Raw genomic sequence first — 21,178 nt, forward strand, 5'->3', positions numbered from 1 at the left:
GAGGGATATAAGCAAGGCCTTTAGCAAGGTCTGTTAGGATGGCATGAAGCAAAAAATCATCAACCTGGGTCTCCCTGAGAACCTGGCCTCTGTAACTTCCTTACCGATCGAAGATACAAAATCAAGTTGCAACAACGCTGTAGGTTCAACCTCTCAAGCACTAACTCCTCCTCGAGCACTAACCTACACTCATGTGCTAACTCCTGTTCAAGCGCTAACTCCTGTTCAAGCACTATCTCCCGTGCAAGAGTTAACTCCCACACAAGTGTTAACTCACACTGAAGTGCTATCTCCAACTCAAGTGCTAACTCATACTCAAGAATTAACTCATACTCAAGCACTAACTCATGTTATTTACCAAATATGACATTTGTAACAAAGAAAATTGTATGTTATGCTGCTTAACCACGTAATTACAACCCCAGGTATAGAACATCAAAAGACTTTCTACACATGTCAAATATGAAAGAGTTGTAATCTATTTCTGCCAGTGTTTACTTTAAGACTCCTTAATTATGTAATACATTTTCGTTATCCGGCATCTACGGGGATTGTGAAGTGCCGGATTCTTTTTCCAGTTGGTTGAAATTCACTCTCAGGATCCCCCAATAAATCCTACAGTGTACAGTGCTACAGGTTGACCTCACAAATTCCTGCCTCAAAAAATTTATTTCTTTAATACTGTACTTATTTTGCTCTATATAAATGTGGCTTAGAAATAAAGAAAATATAATATAGAACAGTAAAATAAGAAAAATGAAGGCATGGTTGTGTAAGTGTGGGAAGTGAATGTGTGTGTGTGGAGGCAGTGGGTTACTGGGCTAAAACTGTGTGGCTGTGCTCCCTCCTGGTGTGACATCACGGCATACACAGATTGCGTGACAGCCACATGTCTGCGAGTCAGCTGGTCGACTGCCTGGATTATGTCACGTCGCCCAGAGTATGTTTTGAGTGTGGAAGGAGCTAATTTTTATACATGTAATATGTACTTTTGTATTTTATGATAGAGCTATGTATCGATTTTATTGTTTATCATAGCAATAATTTGGCTGCTCATCCCTGTTGTGCACGTTATTTAAACTTAAGATTTTAGCTGATTTTGGAGGAACTTTTATTTCTATTATTATTATTTCATTTTGGTGCCAGTTAGTTGAATTTACCGGTTGCTCAGATAACTGGGATTGTACTGTATTTATATTATGTAATGCCTTGGGGTTGCACTGGATAGACGACAGCAATAAATGGAGTCGCACTGGAAAATGCTTGGGAACCCGTTATAAACCATCAACACCAAGTTGTTCTCTGAATATGTATGCACATTGATGTTTCCTAAATTGTCAAGTTTAAACATAATCATGCAAGATTAGTCAATACTTACTGTAATATTAAGATGATATACAAAAGAACCAGGTAAAATAAATTTATATTTATTCACAACTGTACAATCCATTTACACAACTATGAAATGAGCATGTAATAAGTGAATTGTATAAGAAAATATCTCTTAATTCAGGGTTAACCGAATCATACCAAATAATTTATAAATGGATAAAAATATGATAATGACAGATTGGTTCAATTAAGACACAACCTATCATTATTAGTGCTAAGGCCCAGTACTAATGAGTTAGTATTGGCTCCCATTATGACTGAGTCTTAGTTCTCATGGTTAAGTTAGGTTATTGGATTGTCAGGACTAGGGTCTTTGACCACTCACATAAATGAATATAGGAAGAGGCATAAATTTTCATCTCAGTTTTTTTATCATTAAAATTCCAATGTGAATTTTACACAAGTACAGTACATACTTATATTTGTGCAAATGACATGATGAAACAGATGTACAGTACAAAAATATTTACAAAACATTTTAAAAGCAAACAGACAAAAAGCTTTCCCCAACAACATGACTTATTAGCCAGATAACAAGATGCAACATCAGTAAAAAAAGCTGCATATTCCACAATCACATTCAAGACTTCTATCTATCACCTTGACTCTTCTCTCACTGCTGTGTGGGGTTGATCAAGGGGATTTAAAACCTCAAAGAAAGAAGGAAAATAGTCGGTAAGAGTACAATAGTGTAAGACAACGGTAGGAGCAGTACAGAAGGACTAGACAAAAAGAACTGTTCAAGTCTTAGTTAACAAACAATCTTTGTTGCTTCATGATATCTATAAATTGCTAAGAATTTTTTTTAATTGCAAACATTACTACAAACAGACTTTCCAAACTATGAAAAATTTAAAACACTTTGTTATTGACCCTAATCAAAGAAGTGCCTATAACTTCCCTGATATATTCCTAAATATTCTAAATAGCCTTTGAGGTGTTAATACACTGGTCTGTGGTACTTTTAAGGCACTAATATAAAAGTAGGTACTCCAGAAGTGTTGTTCGTGTTTTGATCACTTGACATTTTTCCTGGAATTTGGGGCATTAGTTAAGAGACTGCACAACCACTATTAGTACAATACCTCCATTTCTGAGTGACCCTGAGTTAGAAAAATTAATGTTTTATTAACAATTAATTAATATGAAAAGAGAGAACAAGAACAGCACTCATTATTATACAGTACTTGTAATACTGCTCGTGAACAACATTACTGTAATTAAATACTGTAATGAGAGAGGAAATAACAAAGACATTACAATATGACACAATTTGCATCTGATGTTCAGTTAATATTCAGAATGAAGGTAGTGAATCATGGTTGTGGTTTGTCAGTTTCTGTACTCTTCAGGATGTATTGTACTAGTTGATAGCAGATACTGCCTTCCTGGCTGCTTCATCCAAGTTATTAGCAGATTGAATATCACAACCAGATTCTGCTAAAATACGCTTAGCTTCATCGACGTTTGTTCCTGAAAAGATAAATATGACTATGTGAGTCGTCATTTATATTCAAAAGTTCTGAAGGTGAAATAAGCTGGAGGCTATTATTCAAGTGTTCCAAAATCAATTCTAATTACAATCTCTCCCACCATCTGCCTTTATTAATTCTCTTTACCAGCAATTATCTTACCCATATAATGTATATTAAAATGTAGGTATTTATTAAGTGTATGTTTGTATGTCTTGAGTTTTTGTCAGGGTGAATGAGTGTCTTTGTTGTTGACCATCAACAACAATGCTAGAAACATCCACATGGCAGAAAATCCTTGTAAGTTAGTCTCAGTTCTCAAGAGAATCAAGGTCTTGTATAGGACTTGAAAATATCCAGTACAATATCAAGGAAGGTGATCAAATTTAGATACAGTACAAGAACAGGAAGGTAAGGTTTGAGGAGAAATAACATAGAACACTAGAAAGAGAAGAGAGTAAAATAATGAGAGCCTTCAAATATAAATTTGGACCTGTGCTTAAATATCTAAAACAAATTTAAGTACATAATGATTCATTTGTACCTTCTAGTCTAACCACCAGTGGAATCTTGATGTCTCTGTCCCGCAGAACTTTGACGAGGCCGCTTGCAATGGTTGCCGTGTTTACAATGCCTCCAAATATATTCACAAAAAGTGCTTTTACAGATTCATCTGAAAATACATAAAATTAGTACCATATTTTAATATTCTCCTTTCACCTTAGATATTAAAAATCTCATTTAATGGTTACAAACTACTAGTACAGTACTGTCAATAGTTTTCTTGCATACAGATCACATTTCAATCCAATCAGTAACATTTGTCAATAGGTAAACATCTCATCCATTTTCTATGCTGCAAGTATTACCAGACAAAACAAACAACCAATACTAAGACTTCCAAGCAACAAAAATACTAAATAAGAACTTGAACCTCAGTCTTTTTTATATTCCACTGTTAAGTAATCTTCCCTGCTGACCAAGTACTTGACGTAAGATTTAAAACTACAAAACAAGTCTAGATATTTAAAGCAGATAAGAAAAATCTGTAAACAAACTCAATGAACACACACTGCATACAGTATTACCAAAAGTCCAGCTGTGATATTTATTTTAACTGTCTAGTCCTCTCCCAAGACATAATAGAGGAGATGACTAGATTCAGGAATTAACTAATGTAGCAGATGTTTTTTTTTCTCTATAGTTTCCTCTTCCAAAACACAGCCTCAAAATTAGTAGTTTATCCCAGTGACTTCATACCGAAGCCATCATCAGTGTGTTCATCCCCCATCAAGTACTGTATAGTGTTAATCATAAGGTGAAATAAGCTGAAGGTTAATTTTCAGGTGATTCATTGTTCCCTCCTACAAAAAAATACCCCAAGATGTCCTTCTACTTTATTTTACACATCACTTCAGCAATATGTCCCATCATAAAAACCACCCATCAACATCTTCTGTAATCATTACCTGAAGTGAGAATCCTAACAGCCTGTTCCACCTGATGCTCCTGGACACCTCCACCCAAGTCCAGGAAGTTGGCTGGTGAGCCTCCATGTAACTTGATGATGTCCATTGTTGCCATGGCCAGGCCAGCTCCATTAACTGTTAAAATAGATAGAGATACTTGTAAGATTTTCATGTATTTCCTCACAATAAAAGTTGATGAAAACAAGTGTTTATCCTAACATGGTAGTTTATCAGAACAATGGTGATTATTCATCCATCATTAATGGTTAGGAATGTTATTCTCAGAAACATTTATCCACCAGTTTAGGAATACTGTTCTTTTGTTTATGATCCCAAAAAGGCTCACATTCCTCCTTCATGCAACAACAACAACAACGTCCATCCCTTAGTATAATTCTTTGATTAGCTAGACAGATTCCTATATTTCTACATGGAACTAATAAATAGATAAGTACAGTATTCTAATAAATCACTAAAACTCAGACTGATTACTTGATGAGGATAAATATGCATATCTGCAGGGCCTTATGTATGTGATGTGTCGTATGTAGACGTATATAAAGATCTATCTGCCTTAGGTCATTTTAAATGTTCAACTTTAATGTCTTGAAGTTTTCAGTTCTTGAACATTTGGATTAGTTTCACTTTTTAACAGAAAATAGTTTAGGGTCAGCGAGGACAAATAGGACTGGTTGGGTATCTGCCAATGAATGAGTTATGCTACTTGGTCTCATAACTTTTCTTAGGGGAGGAAAATAGTGGAGTCTTATACAGACCTAAACAGCCAATATTTCCGTCCATGCCAATGTAAGTGAGATTATAGCGGGCAGCTTCCACCTCTCTGGGATCACTCTCACTGTAGTCCTCCATAGCAAACACATCCTTCTGTCTGCAATACAAAATTTCTAATACAATCTCAGTCTGGCACACAATAAATAATGTACTAACTTAAGAGGACCAGCTATAAATACCTAGAACCATCAAATTAATATCATAATGAACATAACTGGTCCAATGATACATGAATGATTCCCAGCATCCAAACTATAGTGATAAAAAAAGAAAAGAAAAATGACCCCACAGTAAGTTATCATCACATTAGTAGTACAATAATGGATACATGAGGCAACACAGAATAAGGTGTTACATAGCATTAATGGTTCGTTGACTGACCTGAATTCAGCATTATCATCAAACTGGATCTTGGCATCGACGGCCACAACCTGGCCTTGTGGGGTCTCAATCAGAGGATTAATTTCAATCTGGGTTGCATCCACACCGAGGAACATGCTCCAAATGCCCTTCACCTCCTTGGCACACTACAAAAAAAAATTAAATAAACCCATATTAATTAAACATTCTATCCTTAATCATAAACATTGAATTTTCTTTTCTTTTTTCCAAGTTGTAAAAACATCACCAACACGTCCCTAAGTATTACACATCTCTTTAAGAAACTCACTTTTTCTCTCAATGGCCCATTAAATTTAAGGAAATCTGCAACCTTGAGTGCCATTTCATCTGTAATCCCTTCGTGTATATCGATGGGTTGCGTCATCAAGCGCTCGGGGGTCTTCTCGGCCACTTCCTCTATATCCATACCACCATCAGGGCTTGCTATTAGTACGGGTCCATTATGTTCTCTGGATTGGAAGAAAAATACAAATGAAAATAATACCCCAAACACAATTTATACTTTATCATCTGTAAAATCAAAACATACCCTAATTTCTTTTCATAAACCTTCATCTTTAAAGTTCTACATTTCCATAATCTTGACATTATCTATATATCTTTGCCACCTAATGATATTGTCTTTATATATTTGTTACTGTAAAGGCACTCCGGCTTACTCCTCCCTCCTACTTAAATTTTCAGTGCCTATTACCACCTGGCCCTCCCTCCATCCACCACCTGGCCCTCCCCTCCATCCACCACCTGGCTCCATCCACCACCCCTCTCCTCCATCCACCACCTGGCCCTCCCTCCATCCACCACCTGGCCCTCCCCTCCATCCACCACCTGGCCCTCTCCTCCATACACCACCTGGCCCTCTTTCCACTATCTGCCATCTTTTAGTTTACTCAAATGTAATACATACACCTGACAAGTTACCGATAATGACTCACCTGTCCATGAGAATACAAAAATAAGTTTCACGGAGAATATCAACAGACTCGGCGACCATGACCTTGTTGACAACGATACCGTCCTTCGGGGTCTGTTTTGTGACCAGCTTGTGGCCCACCATCTTCTCCACCAAGCTTGCCACTTCATTACAGCTGAAAAATAGACAAGAGAGATATATACAGGGTTTCCAAGTTAAGGACACTATCTCACACACACTTTACAATTTACAGGGAATAGCTACCACAGAAAGAAACTTAAAGGTGAGAGCATCTAGCGGTATATTGTCTTAGAATTGAAGTACGACAAAGAACCATTATCAGCAAATAAATCTGCAATAAACACCAGATTTTATGAATTTTCTCATGAGCTAAAAATTCAATAATGGCAAGCCTGTGCATTAGTGCCTTACTGTACCCCAGAGGTGACCCCTTCATATACATCACACAGTCTTCAAGCTACAAGCTGTAAGAACACCATAATAATATCTATATAGCTCCTGAGAGAGTATCAATTGACTCCATTTCATATTTTCATAGAATACTCATTATAATTCCTAAATGTATTAAAGGCCACTTTTATTGTCCATTTTTAATCAGCAAAATCCAGTCAAATCCAGGATAAGGGAAGCTACTCACTCCTTGGTAAGATGAACGCCTCCCTTAAAGCCATTGTCAAAATGTCCTTTCCCACGCCCACCAGCCAAGATCTGAGCTTTCACCACAAATTCGGCAGCATCTGTAATCATTCATAAATGTAATTTCAGTTAACTGATGATAAAGTGAGAAAAAAACCCTACTATGATGCAGGGTGGGAGGTCAGGTGCAGGTCCTCTGATTCTTATTATTCACAGTGGACTACTATGTTCCCCTTCCTGGCACGATGCTAGTCCATTGAAGGGTTGTTCCATCATCAGTAAGCAAACCTGGTAGTTGATGGTTAACTTATTTTACTACCAAATATCTAAGGGCTAGTGGGATCACATGAATATTAGCATCCCAGCTTATTTCACCTTATTTCAGACCTAACCTAACCCCCTGAAATAGCATTAGGGTGGTTAATCAACAGGTGAAATTAGCTAAGGGGATTACCTTGTGATCCAGTAGGCACACAAGGTGGTAACCCAATTCTCCACTCCAGCAGGGAAAAGAATCTGATACTGGTGCCCTTCATTCACAACAAGAATGCTATACCAGCGAGATATTTTCTCCATTATCTTTACTCCTCTCCCACTTTTGTGTGGGGCCGGTCAAGAGGTACAGAAACATCAAAGAAAGAAGAAATACACTGGGGCAGAAACAATGCAAGACATCTGTAGAAAAAGACAGGAAAGAGCTACAAAAACAAGTAGAAGTACTGTACTCTGCACACACTTGCTCAATGCTTTCTGGCATTATTTTAGTGTCATATTAATAAAAGTTACTTAACTGCTTGTTTTAATATGCTCTCTGCTGATCTACTGTAGTTAATAACCATTTTCTGTTCCCTAGTAGTCTTCATTTTCTATAACAGTAGAATGCCACTGCTGAAATAAATCAGCATTTTTTAAGCCAGAAGCCAACTGTAATCATCATATGCTGTGTTCCTTGTCTTGGAAATTACTTTACATACAGGACATATAATGAAAAGACCATATAAAGCAAAAAAAATGAATTGCAAGGCTAAATTACAACATAAGTTAATGATTTACAGTAGATCTTGATTAATAAACACATACAATAGATTAAAGGAGTCTAAATTTAGCTTGACATGGGACTCAGGGTTAAACAGATTCTACAATATGAAAATTTAACATTAAGAAGTAATTTTGCTGCATTAACTCTCATTATGTCCAATAAACTTAATATTATCAACAATATGATCAAGTAATATGGTTAACAGGACAATTTCTGCATCATCCTGAGTTAACATAAAAGATTAGGTACCCCAGCTTACTTCACCTGATGATTTAAACACCTGAAAGCTGATTGGGAAGATTAAGCTGTTTAATCTTAAAGCGAAACAAGCTTGGGTGACTAATCTTCACATGATCTTTCAGAGATAACAATAAAATTTTAACATAAGGTGGTAACAAAGATAATTTTAGCATTACTTACTGAGGGACTTTGAGGCCTCCACAGCCTCTTTGTGGGAGTCAAGAATGCGAAATCTCTGTACAGTTACTCCATGATTCTCTAGTAAAACTTTGCTCTGGTACTCTAGCAGGTTGAGGCATCGTACTGGCACCTGCACGTATACACTAAAATTTAGGTACAGTATATTCCAAAATGTTATAGTTTTAAATTTGCTGATAAGTACATAATCGTGGAAGTACACTAAGCGAAACCTCCATATAGTGGATTTCTCTCTCCATATACTCTGTTAGATGGGGAGTTTCACATCTAATGGGCCCACAACATAATGGACTTTCTTCTCCAAGTAATTCATTAAATAAAAGTTTCACTATAATTAACACTTCATAGCATATAATGACACCATATTAAAGTAAGTGATTAGCTTAACGTTACCACTTTATTTTTATTTTTTTGTATTCAGGGTAATGGTGGAGAAGATGGATAGCAACAGAAGGACTTTATGGAATTAAACCAAACTTTCAGGAGATGTTTGGATGATACTAAATAAGAAAATCAAAACAACAATATACAGAACCTGACCTAACCTACCCAACCCAACCTAACCTAACCTAACCTAACCTTACTTAACCTCTCCGAACTTCCTGTTTCAATTTTCTTACTACTGTATCATCCAAACAACATCTCTAGAAAAATGAACAAATTCAATCTAATTTCATCATAATGAATACGCCCGATGAGATCGTCGTTCATTTCTTGACATGTAAACAAAGACTGTGGGCATTCCTGTACAGTACAGTATACTGTATATAGCAGATGGTGTGAACCAAAACATGGGAGATCTGACGGTGCAATAGTTATGATAAATAATTTATTACTTCATCTACAGAGCACGTAGAGATTGAAATTACTGCCATATGCCACATTTCCCTCTTCTTTCATGACCTGCCCACTAACAAATAATTTATGATCATCCAAACATCTCCAGAAAATTTGGTGCAATTTAATAAAGTCCTTCTGGTGCCAACCGTCTCCTCCACCATTACCTTTCTCAGTGTATCTTTATCACGTGTTTCTTCAAAATCCTTGCCAAGAAGGCTCGCCTGTATATTAGACAGCCACATTATTTCTAAATATGACTAAGTTCCCTAATGCTAACCTAACCCCGTAAGTTGTGTTAAGGCGTTGAATCACCATGTGAAATAAGGTGGGGTGCTTATTCTTCAGGTAATCTACCAAGGGCGTAAATAATGGGCCTACTGTCTGCCACACTAGAGAAACTGGGACTCCCTCACTGGATTATAAAATTAAACAAGATTAGAAACCAGTGGAATACTTTAAAGGGCAATGATCCCTTAATGCTGTCTCGTCCACACTGATACTCTAACAAATGAAAACAAAACACCACTGGATTATGCATGATGGTGGTCAAGAATGATTAGTGTATTATAATCGTCAAACATAAATTAAAAGAGCAATTATAGACACGCAGTGGTTCATTCCTATCAAGAGTAAACACTGTTCAGTTCTTCAGCACACTTGTCACTGTGACAGGATAACATTTGTCAGTGAAAGTTTTCAATGTCATTTTTTTCGCTAACTGGATATATTTATAAGAATTTTGATGATGGTAACAACTACCCATCTAGATGTTCAAGAGAAATTCCAAATGTTAAAAAAGTGACGCCGGTGTACTTAAATAAAACTGCCATGTTTATTATAATCAGCTGATCCAAATTCAGACATTTAATTTACAGTATATAATCTATGACTACAAGCACAAATTTTCATTGAGACTTCAAAGCACAGCATAGTAATTTCTATGAGGTGGCAAGATTATAAAATTGGTGTCTTAAAAAAATGAATGAAAGTGAAAAATAAAAATTACTCGACTGATAGGTGGCACAACCGGAGTAAAAGTCCCTCCAATAACTCATTTCATTTGCAATATCACGAAATATTTACGGTACATCAAGACACTATCACTATAGATGTTGTCACTTTACTCACTTTTGGTTTAATTAGAGTTTGTAAAGGCGTGTAAACACCTTTTGAGAGACACCTTGTAATGATCGCTGCCATCGTGGACACTTGTACTTTAATATCCAACACTGTTACCAACTTACCACACACATTGGAAATAATAAACAATAAAAGTAATACTAATAGTTAATTATCATCCCTCCAGTTAGAACTATTATATTTTGTTTAATGTTAACTCCTAATACGAGTATATGAATACAATGAAAACTAGTGACAGCTTAATGGCACAAGCATGACATTAAATATTACTAACTTCATGTTTTATTCAGGGATTTTTATATTTTTCAGTTGATTAATATGTTGATTAATTTATTCGCTAACTATGAAAGTTTTCTGTAGAATAAGATTTTAATTTGGAGTTTGCAATATATTGAATAATTATAAAAAAAAACTAATGAGCCTTCCATGTAAGTTTAAACTGTTTTTAGTCAAGATAGTTATTGTATACATACTAATAATCTGTATCAAATAATAAAGATAATATTACACACAAGAATAAATAAATACATTAAAAACAACAAGAATGATGATTTTTATTAAAAGTTACAAACAGTGGTTGATGTGTAGACTGGGACAGGTTAATGAAAGGTCTCAATAAACAGAATCACTCACTATCATTTCTTTTTATTTTATAACAGACGACCCAGACCAAATGATGGGTTCATTGGATCTTATAACCTAGAAAACTAATAATTTTCCTCGCCCAGTTCCTGTATTTTTATTAAACATTTGAAAACTTGCTTGATGCCATCTAGATGTGAACATTGACCCCACCAGCGCCAAATTCAAGAATTATCCGGGATTTTTTTTTTCTTTATTGCCGGCGATATGCTACGGGAAGTTGATTACCAGTGAGGTATCCATTCACCGGTAAGGGAGTATGATAAGTATTGTTAGAAGGAAGGAAGATTGACTAGTTTTAGCAGGCGACGGAAAATTTTTGGCAAGTTGCAATTCTACCTTCCTCAATGCTTCCTATATACTGTATATTGATGTGCATCATATCTTTACCGCCTCCCTGTGATTACCTCGGATAGTCACACTAGATCCAGATTATCCGAGTGGCTATGAATATTAAACAGTTGAAATGATCGAAACAGACAGGAATCACAGTCACCGTCTCACAATCACAGGTAGACTGAATATAATTTCGTTACCCTTCGTTAATGTGTCATCTGTATATAATATGTTCAAGCTTTGAGTCTTCGTATATATATATATATTTATAAACAGCAGTGTATAAGACTTAACACAGTGTTTCCTAAAAGAAAATTCAGATCGATACGGAACCAACCAAAATGGATGAATAATAGACTCTTAGATCTTCTAGGGAAAAAGAAAGGAGTATATAGAAAAGTTAAGAAAGGCGAAAATCACTTACTTGGTTACTATCAGAACCTAACAAGACAGGTAAAAACAGAAATTAGGAAAGCAAAGAGAAATTATGAAATCAAGGTAGCAAACGAATCGAAAAATAACCCCAAAGCTTTTTATCAACTGTATAAATCAAAGGTTAGAGATACAATAGGTCCCCTTAAAACTACGACAGGAGAAATGACTGATGATGAGTTAGAAATGTGTAGTACGTTAAATAGTCATTTTCGCTCCGTATTCACAAATGAAAACCTAGCACAGTTTCCAGAAGTTCATAAGGTATATAACGACAGTATAGAAAATATGTTGATGAATATCAATATTACTAGTAACGATGTGCTTAAAGTAATTAACAAACTGAAGCCTCATAAATCGCCTGGTCCAGACGAGGTATATGCTAGAATATTAAAAGAATGTAGAGATGAGTTGAGTAATCCATTAGCAGTTTTATTTAATAAGTCATTAGAATCGGGCCTAGTGCCAGAAGCTTGGAAACTTGCAAATGTAGTTCCGATTTTCAAAAAGGGTGATAAATCAATAGCATCAAATTACCGTCCCATTAGTCTCACGTCAATCATAGGCAAGTTGCTAGAGTCAATTATTGCTACAAAAATCAGAAGCCACCTTGAAACATTCAACTTAATTCATTCTTCTCAGCACGGGTTCACCCAGGGACGTTCTTGTCTCACAAATTTGCTTTAGCTTTTTCTCAGAAGTATATGAAGCGGTAGATAATGATAAGTCATATGATATAATTTATTTAGATTTCAGTAAAGCATTCGATAGAGTCCCTCATGAGAGATTGATAAGGAAGGTAGAAGCACATGGAATAGGTGGATCAGTATTAAAATGGATTAGGTCATGGTTAACTGGTAGGAAACAAAGAGTCAGCATAAATGGATTAAAGTCAGACTGGGGTGGTCAAAAAGGGAGTTCCCAGGATCTGTATTAGGCCCTCTGCTGTTTGTTATATTCATTAATGATCTTGATTTAGGCATAACTAGTAGGATTAGTAAATTTGCAGATGATACCAAAATGGAGAGTGATAAATTCAGACAGTGACTTTGAACACCTTCAAAGAGATCTAGATACCTTACATGAGTGGTAGTAGACTGGCAAATGAATTAATACTGATAAATGCAAGGTACTACAGATAGGGAAGACGAATACAAACGTTAATATAAACTAGGTAACACGGAAATAGAAAACTCAGTTTGTGAAAAGATCTAGGTGTATTTGTTAGCAACGACTTGGAAACCTAGAAAACAATGTATTAGCGTTCGCAACAAGGCAAACAGGATTCTTGGGTTCATATCTAGGTCTGTGAGTAACAGAACTGCTGACGTTATCTTGAAACTTTACCTAGCATTAGTGAGGCCACACATGGATTATGCGGTTCAGTTCTGGTGTCCTTATTATAGAATGGACATAGATTCTTTGGAGAGTACAAAGAAGAATGACAAAAATGATCCATAATATTAGAAACCTTCCATATGAAGAAAGACTGAAAAGCTTAGGCTTACATTCATTAGAGGCGTAGAGTTAGGGAGATATGATAGAGGTGTACAAGTGGGTAAGTGGGATTAACAAGGGTAAAATGGAAGATGTTCTGAAGCTCAGTAATAACGAAATAACTAGAACAAATGGCTTTAAATTAGATAAATTCCGATTCAGAAAGGATATAGGCAAGCACTGGTTTGGTAATAGAGTTGTGGATATGTGGAATAGGCTACCGAGTGCTATAGTAGGATCGGGGACGCTAGGGAGCTTCAAGACGAAGTTGGATAGGCACATGGAAGTGCTGGGATGGGTGTGAAAGGGATCTGCCCTGTATGGGCCAGTCGGCCTCCTGCAGTATCCCACTTTCTTATGTTCTTATGTTCTTATGTATTTAGTTGTGATAATATACGGTTTTAATTAACTACATATTGAAGAGTGCTTTATTCTAAGGTATTTTGGCAGCCTCTTGAAGAAGTGTATATAATTTATCCATTACATTAACTCGTTTTCCGTTGTTTTCTTCAATGTTATAATATATAAAGCAAATTTATTGAAACAGCTTTATCACTTTGTCTTTTTGAATTTAGTAATGTACCAGATTGTTAAAATTCATCTACAACCCTCATATATATATATATATATATATATATATATATATATATATATATATATATATATATATATATATATATATATATATATATATATATATATATATATATATATTCCACGTTTAGTATCGTAGCTATAAAAATGTTTAATGTTAACTTAGATAAATGAATCAAAGTAAAATTGTATAAATGGATGTCAGCGCTGGCAGGAATCTCAAAACTGTGTACCTCAGCGTCGCCTGGCACGATGATCACCACGACTTGGAGCCTGAGGTAGCTCTAGCGAAGTTTTGGCTACACTGTCGTACTCAAGTCGTACCCTATGACTATATTTATGGCATCTAGTATACACCATGGGGAGAATTGTCAGGAGAGAGAGCTTGAATAATTCCTGTTTATCCTAATTTAAGTATCCACAGCCTTGATGAAGAATTTAGTCCAGACAAGAATTAACTCATAATGTTCCTCAAAATACATTGAAGGTAATTAATCGTTGAAATCTATTTTATGAATTTTGTTTACTTACTTTTACTTTTATCCTCTTCGCCACTGATCGGCTCGTTAGCAACTTGGGCAGTCAGTCACGTTTCTCATAGGCAGGCACTGGGTCTTGTATATCGGAACCTGCTCGTGTTGGTCAAGTCTGGCCTTGAATGAGCTCACACTCGGTGCTTGTCACAACGTTCTCCGGCAGATTGTTCCGAAAAAAAATTGCCCTTACAGTTTTCAGGACTTGCGGCTTCAACCTTGAGCTGTGACCCTTTGTGGGGCGGACGTCCGCCAGCTCCAGGTGAATGCCATTTGCTTTTAAAGTAAAATTATAATTTATTGGGATTTGGATTTCGTCAGCTTTCTTTAACTAGTTTTGTTTCCGTAAGTTTGTAATATTTTCGTTTATAAGGCAAATCTCTTGGTTCTTAAGGATTCATATTCTCAAGAATACTTAATATATTAAAAAAAAAGTGATATTTTTTGTAAGAAATTTAATTAATTTTAGTTTTTTAAATACTTTTTGTAGTTTATTATTTAAAGTCGTTTAACTTATATTTTTTCTGAAGTTTAGTTTTTTAAGTTTGTATGATTTCGAAACAACTTTTTCTCTACAGTGAAAAAAACACAAAAACAGTTAAGACTTGAGGACTTCAACAACCAGTGACCTTGACCTCTCCAAGCAACACGAGTGATCCATAGAAGTGACCTAACCTCTCTCCATGCATCACATGGAGTGACCTACATCAGTGACCTGACCTCCCCTAGCAGCATGTGGAGTGACCCACAGCACTGACTCGACCTCTCAAAGCAACAAGTCAACATAACTATGTATGTACTCCAGCTTTCATTACTCAAGTCTCCTCTGGTAAGAAAACGGTCAGGTAACAACTTGTTTGTTTGAGCAACACAATCGACTTGTCTCCACACCAAAAGCTGCTTTGAACCAGTTTTTACTGAACACTGAAAAGCAATTTTGAAAAAAAAAGTATTTTTTCCACCTGGAAAAAAAAATTAAAAAAAGTTATATTTTTTTTTAAAGCAAAATTTTCATTTTTTTTGCTCTTCTATAGCCTACCTAGAATGCCCCAAATCTGAGTAAAACACTTCACATGTCATTAAATTTTATTTCTTAGAAATTTGCAATTTTTTTAAAAGCTACAACATATAATTTTTTTTAAACACTAAAACATTCTCAACATTGGAAAAAGCTCAATGGTTAGAAGGAAGTTGTAAGGTTTACCTTAACTGGTGTGGTGTTTACTATGTCTGGCTGATGGTCAAACAAGTTAAGGTAACCACCATCACTTATCTTAGGTCAACAACGTTATGTACAGTCGGGGTCAAAGGCTTTGAACACTTAGCAATATCCGTCATCTACTCGTGAGTTATATGATTGGGATGTACTAATACCACTACTTGTCATATTATGCCTGAGCCACAAAATGGGATAAAACTCTCCTTAATAACTAAGATCTTCGGGCACTTACATGCCAAATACTGTCAAGTGTTCAACACTTTTGACCTCGACTACATTAATTTCATCACCTGGTATTATTTTATTCTTCCTGACACCGAAACACAAAATGCTTTATAACAATTTATTACAAGTACCTGTAGTTATTACAGCTTTACAACTTCCTCGTTACTAGTGTTACATGTTCTCTGTTGAGTGAGTAAGTGGGCTAAAGTCACCTGAGGCATCTCATTGGTGGAAAAAGCAGTGACGTAACCACCAGCGGTCTACCCCATTGGTGGACTGTAGCACTTCACTTTACAATGTTTGACAAAATATCAACCGAGTGATAACGTCCACACACTTACCCTTATAAGTGTATAACAGACCCAGCCAAAGATCATTATATATTTACTCCAACACCTAGCACCGAGTCCTTCCCTCACCCCTACACGAGTCAGTATCTGTGTGGACGCATCTAACCAACACTTATACACAATACAACTCGTTACGTCCGACAGCTCCAAACATTATCAGTATTCTTAGTCGTCTTGTTCAGCTTAGTGGTGCTTCGTCATCTGGACACAAGTTGTGGTTCTCGTCCTCCCTGGGCAGGTGTGTTCTGTTTCTATCTGCAAAATGAATATTCAATTAGCCAAAAATAGTATTGTTTTTCTTAGGTGTATTGCAGAGGTAAGTTATTAAATCACACATCGTCCATTCGCGGTCATTCACACTACTTGACCAGACGTGTTTTACTGTAGTGCCTCCTCCCACAACCAGGTAACTAAATATCTACCTGGTTCTCCATGTCGCTTAACAAACCCCTTTTCCAAATACTTACGTCATGTTATCCACCCATTCACACACAGATGCTTACTGGCTGTTCCTCCTCATCCTCGTAGGGTAGCCATCACCCCTTCCGTCCATCTGTCTGGCCTTTCCTCCATGCTCTCAGTGTGTTTATTCCACCTGAGGACTATAAAGTATTCCACTGCCTTATTTGTCCAGTTAATGTATGTAATAATGACTTAATTCATGAACCCTCTTCTTTAGGTGCAGGGACTCTTCACCACGACTAAACCAACTACATAGATGATTTTTCTTTCTTTTCCCATTAGTCTAAGATGTAAATTTACCTTAAGTCACAGCCAAAGGATTAATTAACAGTCACCATCTCCTCCTCTCCTGTTCATTGTTCTTGTACAATATCTACACATCTCCCCTGCACTCTCCCTCACATTACTCAAACTGCTCCCTTCTCTTCCAACCTCTCCCTTACATGTCGGTCCTTGTTAAACCTTTCACCCAGACTCCATCATAACCATCTGCTCACTCTCGAGTCTCACACTGGTCCTCCACTCACTACTGCCTCATGATGGCCACACACTCCAGTCCCTCGTTGTATGTTCATCTCAGTATTCTGTCCAACACAATAAGCCTCTAACTTTACCTCCCATCTCTGTACTTCTCTCCCACTATCAACGTCTCAACACCTTCATCAGTTTCTCTACATATATCCTCATTCCTGACACTCCTACAGTTCCAACCACTCCTTAATTCTTACATGTAAATCCACCACTGTCACTCGGGTCTTATTACCATCTCTTTCCCCCCCTCCATCACCTTACCCCATTGTAATACAGAGTAATCCACCTCACAAACTACTTTTAGTGTACTTATGGACTGACTCTCACTATCACACAACACCGCTTCTCTCTCTCTCTTTCAAATACATGATTTTACTCCCTTCACCTGACCCCAGCTCACCCAACTAGTCCTTGTACCATCACTATATCAACACACCCAAACAATAACAATAAGTGTACATCAAGCCTTGAAGGTCATGCCAACTTTGACCCTGTAAGATGACTCTGTAATATTGAGGGGGTCACTTGATTTGCCCACTCCCATACACCATCAAACACACTCCTCTCACACACCCAGACAGGTACACAGACACTAGGGTATAATCAAGGTACTATCATGTCTGAGGGTTGGCGACTACGGCCCTCCACTGTGTTTACCAATCCTGCCAGATAATTAACTTTTCGGGACCACAACTTCTGCCATCCATCCCAGTCTCTAACCTGGCCCTCATCCCCTCACTTATCCATTAAATCTCTATCCCCTCATCCCTAATTATATAACATCCATCCCAACCTCCACCATTCCCTGGCTCTCCTACTCTCGCCTTTACCCAATAATAACAATAATAAGCTACAACTATTAATACCTAAAATATTTATACCTTTAGTAATAATTTCTTGTAATATTTCAGGTAATCTTTCTTATCGGCTACAATGGCGGGGAAATATTTAAGGTAAAAAGAAAATTAATTTACGAAGCTTTGAAAATCCTGACACTCGCCTCGTCCGGTTCAACACGTCTCCAGTTAGTCCGGCAGTCGAACCTGAGGCCTTTATCTTCCACAGTGGGGACCTCGCCACTCAGCCACCACACCACTGTGCTGGAAAAAAAATATATATATATATATATATACAGTATATATATATATATATATATATATATATATATATATATATATATATATATATATATATATATATATATATATATATATATATATATAGATATATATATATATATATATATATATATATATATATAGATATATATATATATATATATATATATATATATATATATATATACAGTATATATATATATATATATATATATATATATATATATATATATATATACAGTATATATATATATATATATATATATATATATATATATATATATATATATATATATATATATATATATATATATATATATATATATATATATATATATATATATATATATATATATATATATATATATATATATATAAATTATCTGTCACAATATCTATTAGCTATATCAATATCTTAGTTCTGAAACTATACAAATTCCATAAGTTATAATTTACTCATGAAAAAACAAAACATTCCTTATACAATCCAGACATACAAATTCCCAATCAGGTAATAACTATATATATTTTCCAGTTTATATACATTCATTAGTAAGAAATTCTATACAGACTCTTTTAATATTTGAAGTTGACTCCATCTGCAAGAGTAGGCCCAGAGTCTTGACGGGTACAGGTCCATCATCTTGCTACTTGACCACACATTACCCTGAGTCTTGACAGGTACAGATCCACCATCTTGCTACTTGACCACACATTACCCGAGTCTTGACAGGTACAGATCCACCATCTTGCTACTTGACCACACATTACCCGAGTCTTGACAGGTACAGATCCACCATCTTGCTACTTGACCACACATTACCCGAGTCTTGACAGGTACAGATCCACCATCTTGCTACTTGACCACACATTACCTGAGTCTTGGACAGGTACAGATCCACCATCTTGCTACTTGACCACACATTACCCTGAGTCTTGACGGGTACAGATCCACCATCTTGCTACTTGACCACACATTACCCCGAATCTTGACGGGTACAGATCCACCATCTTGCTACTTGACCACACATTACCCTGAGTCTTGACGGGTACAGATCCACCATCTTGCTACTTGACCACACATTACCCTGAGTCTTGACGGGTACAGATCCACCATCTTGCTACTTGACCACACATTACCCTGAGTCGTCTGTACACCTGTTTAATTATTATTATTATTAATTCATATACCTGTATACATTGTTACGTACAGTCTAGTGTAGTACATTCCTCAGCACCGCCATAATTATTTCACCACCACCACCACCATCACTTCCCAATCACCATCACTTCCCAATCACCACCACTACCACAATCACCACACTCACTGTCCCATGACCACCAACACGTGCACTTAGCTGAAACAGACAGTCAGTTGGCCCCAGGAGCGAGGTGGTCCAGCCCAGCAGGAGGTCAGATGTGTAGTGCTAAGTGAACCAGCGTGACCACACCTGCCTCACCGCTCTCATTCTCAAGTTTACTGAAGCTTCGAGGCGTCTCACTCACAATAAACTGAAGCATCACTCGTAGCAGGCGATAATTTACGTCAGGGAAGAAATACTACAACTTGTGGATCACCAACAATAACACTGAGTTGTGTTTACCAAGACAAATATATTCGTGTTGGTTTAACTTGATAAAGACTCTAACAAACTGGATTCACAGTTCCATGACTCCTGCTTCAGGGCTTCGTTCATGAAGTGATTCGAATCATTGATGTTTCCTGACGCCTTGAATATGATGTCATGGGTGGGCGGAGCTTAGATACAAGGTAGCTGGGTTATGTAATGATCGTTGTCTTTGTGATAATATTGACCATAAAACACCTGCATTAATTACTAACTTAATTAGGTTATGTTTTCATGATCTTCACATCTATCTATCTACCAACCAACATTTATTAATCTATTTACGTCTCTCTCTATCTACCAAAATTTATCTGAGTTACATTAGTCATTATATCTAGTGAACAGTACGTGACAGAGAAAACAATTGAGAATATGTTGTATAATTGAAGAGTTATATCCTCTGGTAATGTCTATAATAACTGGACAGATTATAGGTGTTAATGCTTAGTTATATTAAGGTATATTTACAAACATGATAAAGGTTAATAATGATGTAGTATACAGTAGAGTATAATTGGTAATAATGAACTACTACCACCACTAACTGTATTGTACCGTGTGTGTAGTTCCTGTAACATAAATACAAATTACTTAAGTATGATGTTATAGGTTCGCCTCTGTAATTATGGGAGGTGGGGTGAGGGGTGAGGGGTGAGGGTGGGGTGGAGGTGGGGTGAGGGGTGGAGTTGGGGGGGGGTGGGGTGGGTGGAGGGGGCGTTTCTCAGGGATTTTCACTTAAAGATCATTATGTTGATATAATGAATATTAAGTCGGTGACGCAGCAAGAAAACAAAAAAATAAAAGAGTGTATTTCCGTAAGAAGCTGCAGACAGTCTAGGCCTTAGCGCCCCCTCACGAGAATGACTCCAGGTTGAGAAATAACCGCTGGCTGATGTGTGCTGAGTCTGGCAGAGCGTTTAGTGGTTAATTCCTGATAAGATGTTGATGTTACGGTCTATTGCAGCTTTTTAGTAGACTATCTCCCTTAACACCTTCACTACAGGGACGATTGTTTCAATATTTTATTTGGCTAACGCTACACGATTTTATTCAGTAA

At 36.5% G+C, this 21,178-nt stretch overlaps 1 protein-coding gene across 1 annotated transcript; it reads right to left on the bottom strand.

The window, feature by feature from the left end:
* Positions 1-1,411: 1,411 nt before the first annotated feature.
* Positions 1,412-10,661, bottom strand: LOC121860976 (succinate--CoA ligase [GDP-forming] subunit beta, mitochondrial-like). The gene is made up of 10 exons (XM_042358395.1): positions 10,543-10,661; positions 8,557-8,686; positions 7,099-7,198; positions 6,463-6,615; positions 5,796-5,976; positions 5,507-5,652; positions 5,110-5,222; positions 4,334-4,468; positions 3,409-3,537; positions 1,412-2,865 (listed from the first exon to the last, which is right to left on the bottom strand). Exons 1-10 carry the CDS (start codon positions 10,612-10,614, stop codon positions 2,756-2,758), a joined length of 1,269 nt encoding a protein of 422 aa, XP_042214329.1. The 5' UTR covers positions 10,615-10,661; the 3' UTR covers positions 1,412-2,755.
* Between the last annotated feature and the right edge of the window lie 10,517 nt (positions 10,662-21,178).

The sequence above is a fragment of the Homarus americanus genome, unplaced genomic scaffold (genome assembly GCF_018991925.1).
Source record: "Homarus americanus isolate GMGI-L3 unplaced genomic scaffold, GMGI_Hamer_2.0 scaffold52806, whole genome shotgun sequence".
NCBI classification, from domain to species: domain Eukaryota; kingdom Metazoa; phylum Arthropoda; class Malacostraca; order Decapoda; family Nephropidae; genus Homarus; species Homarus americanus.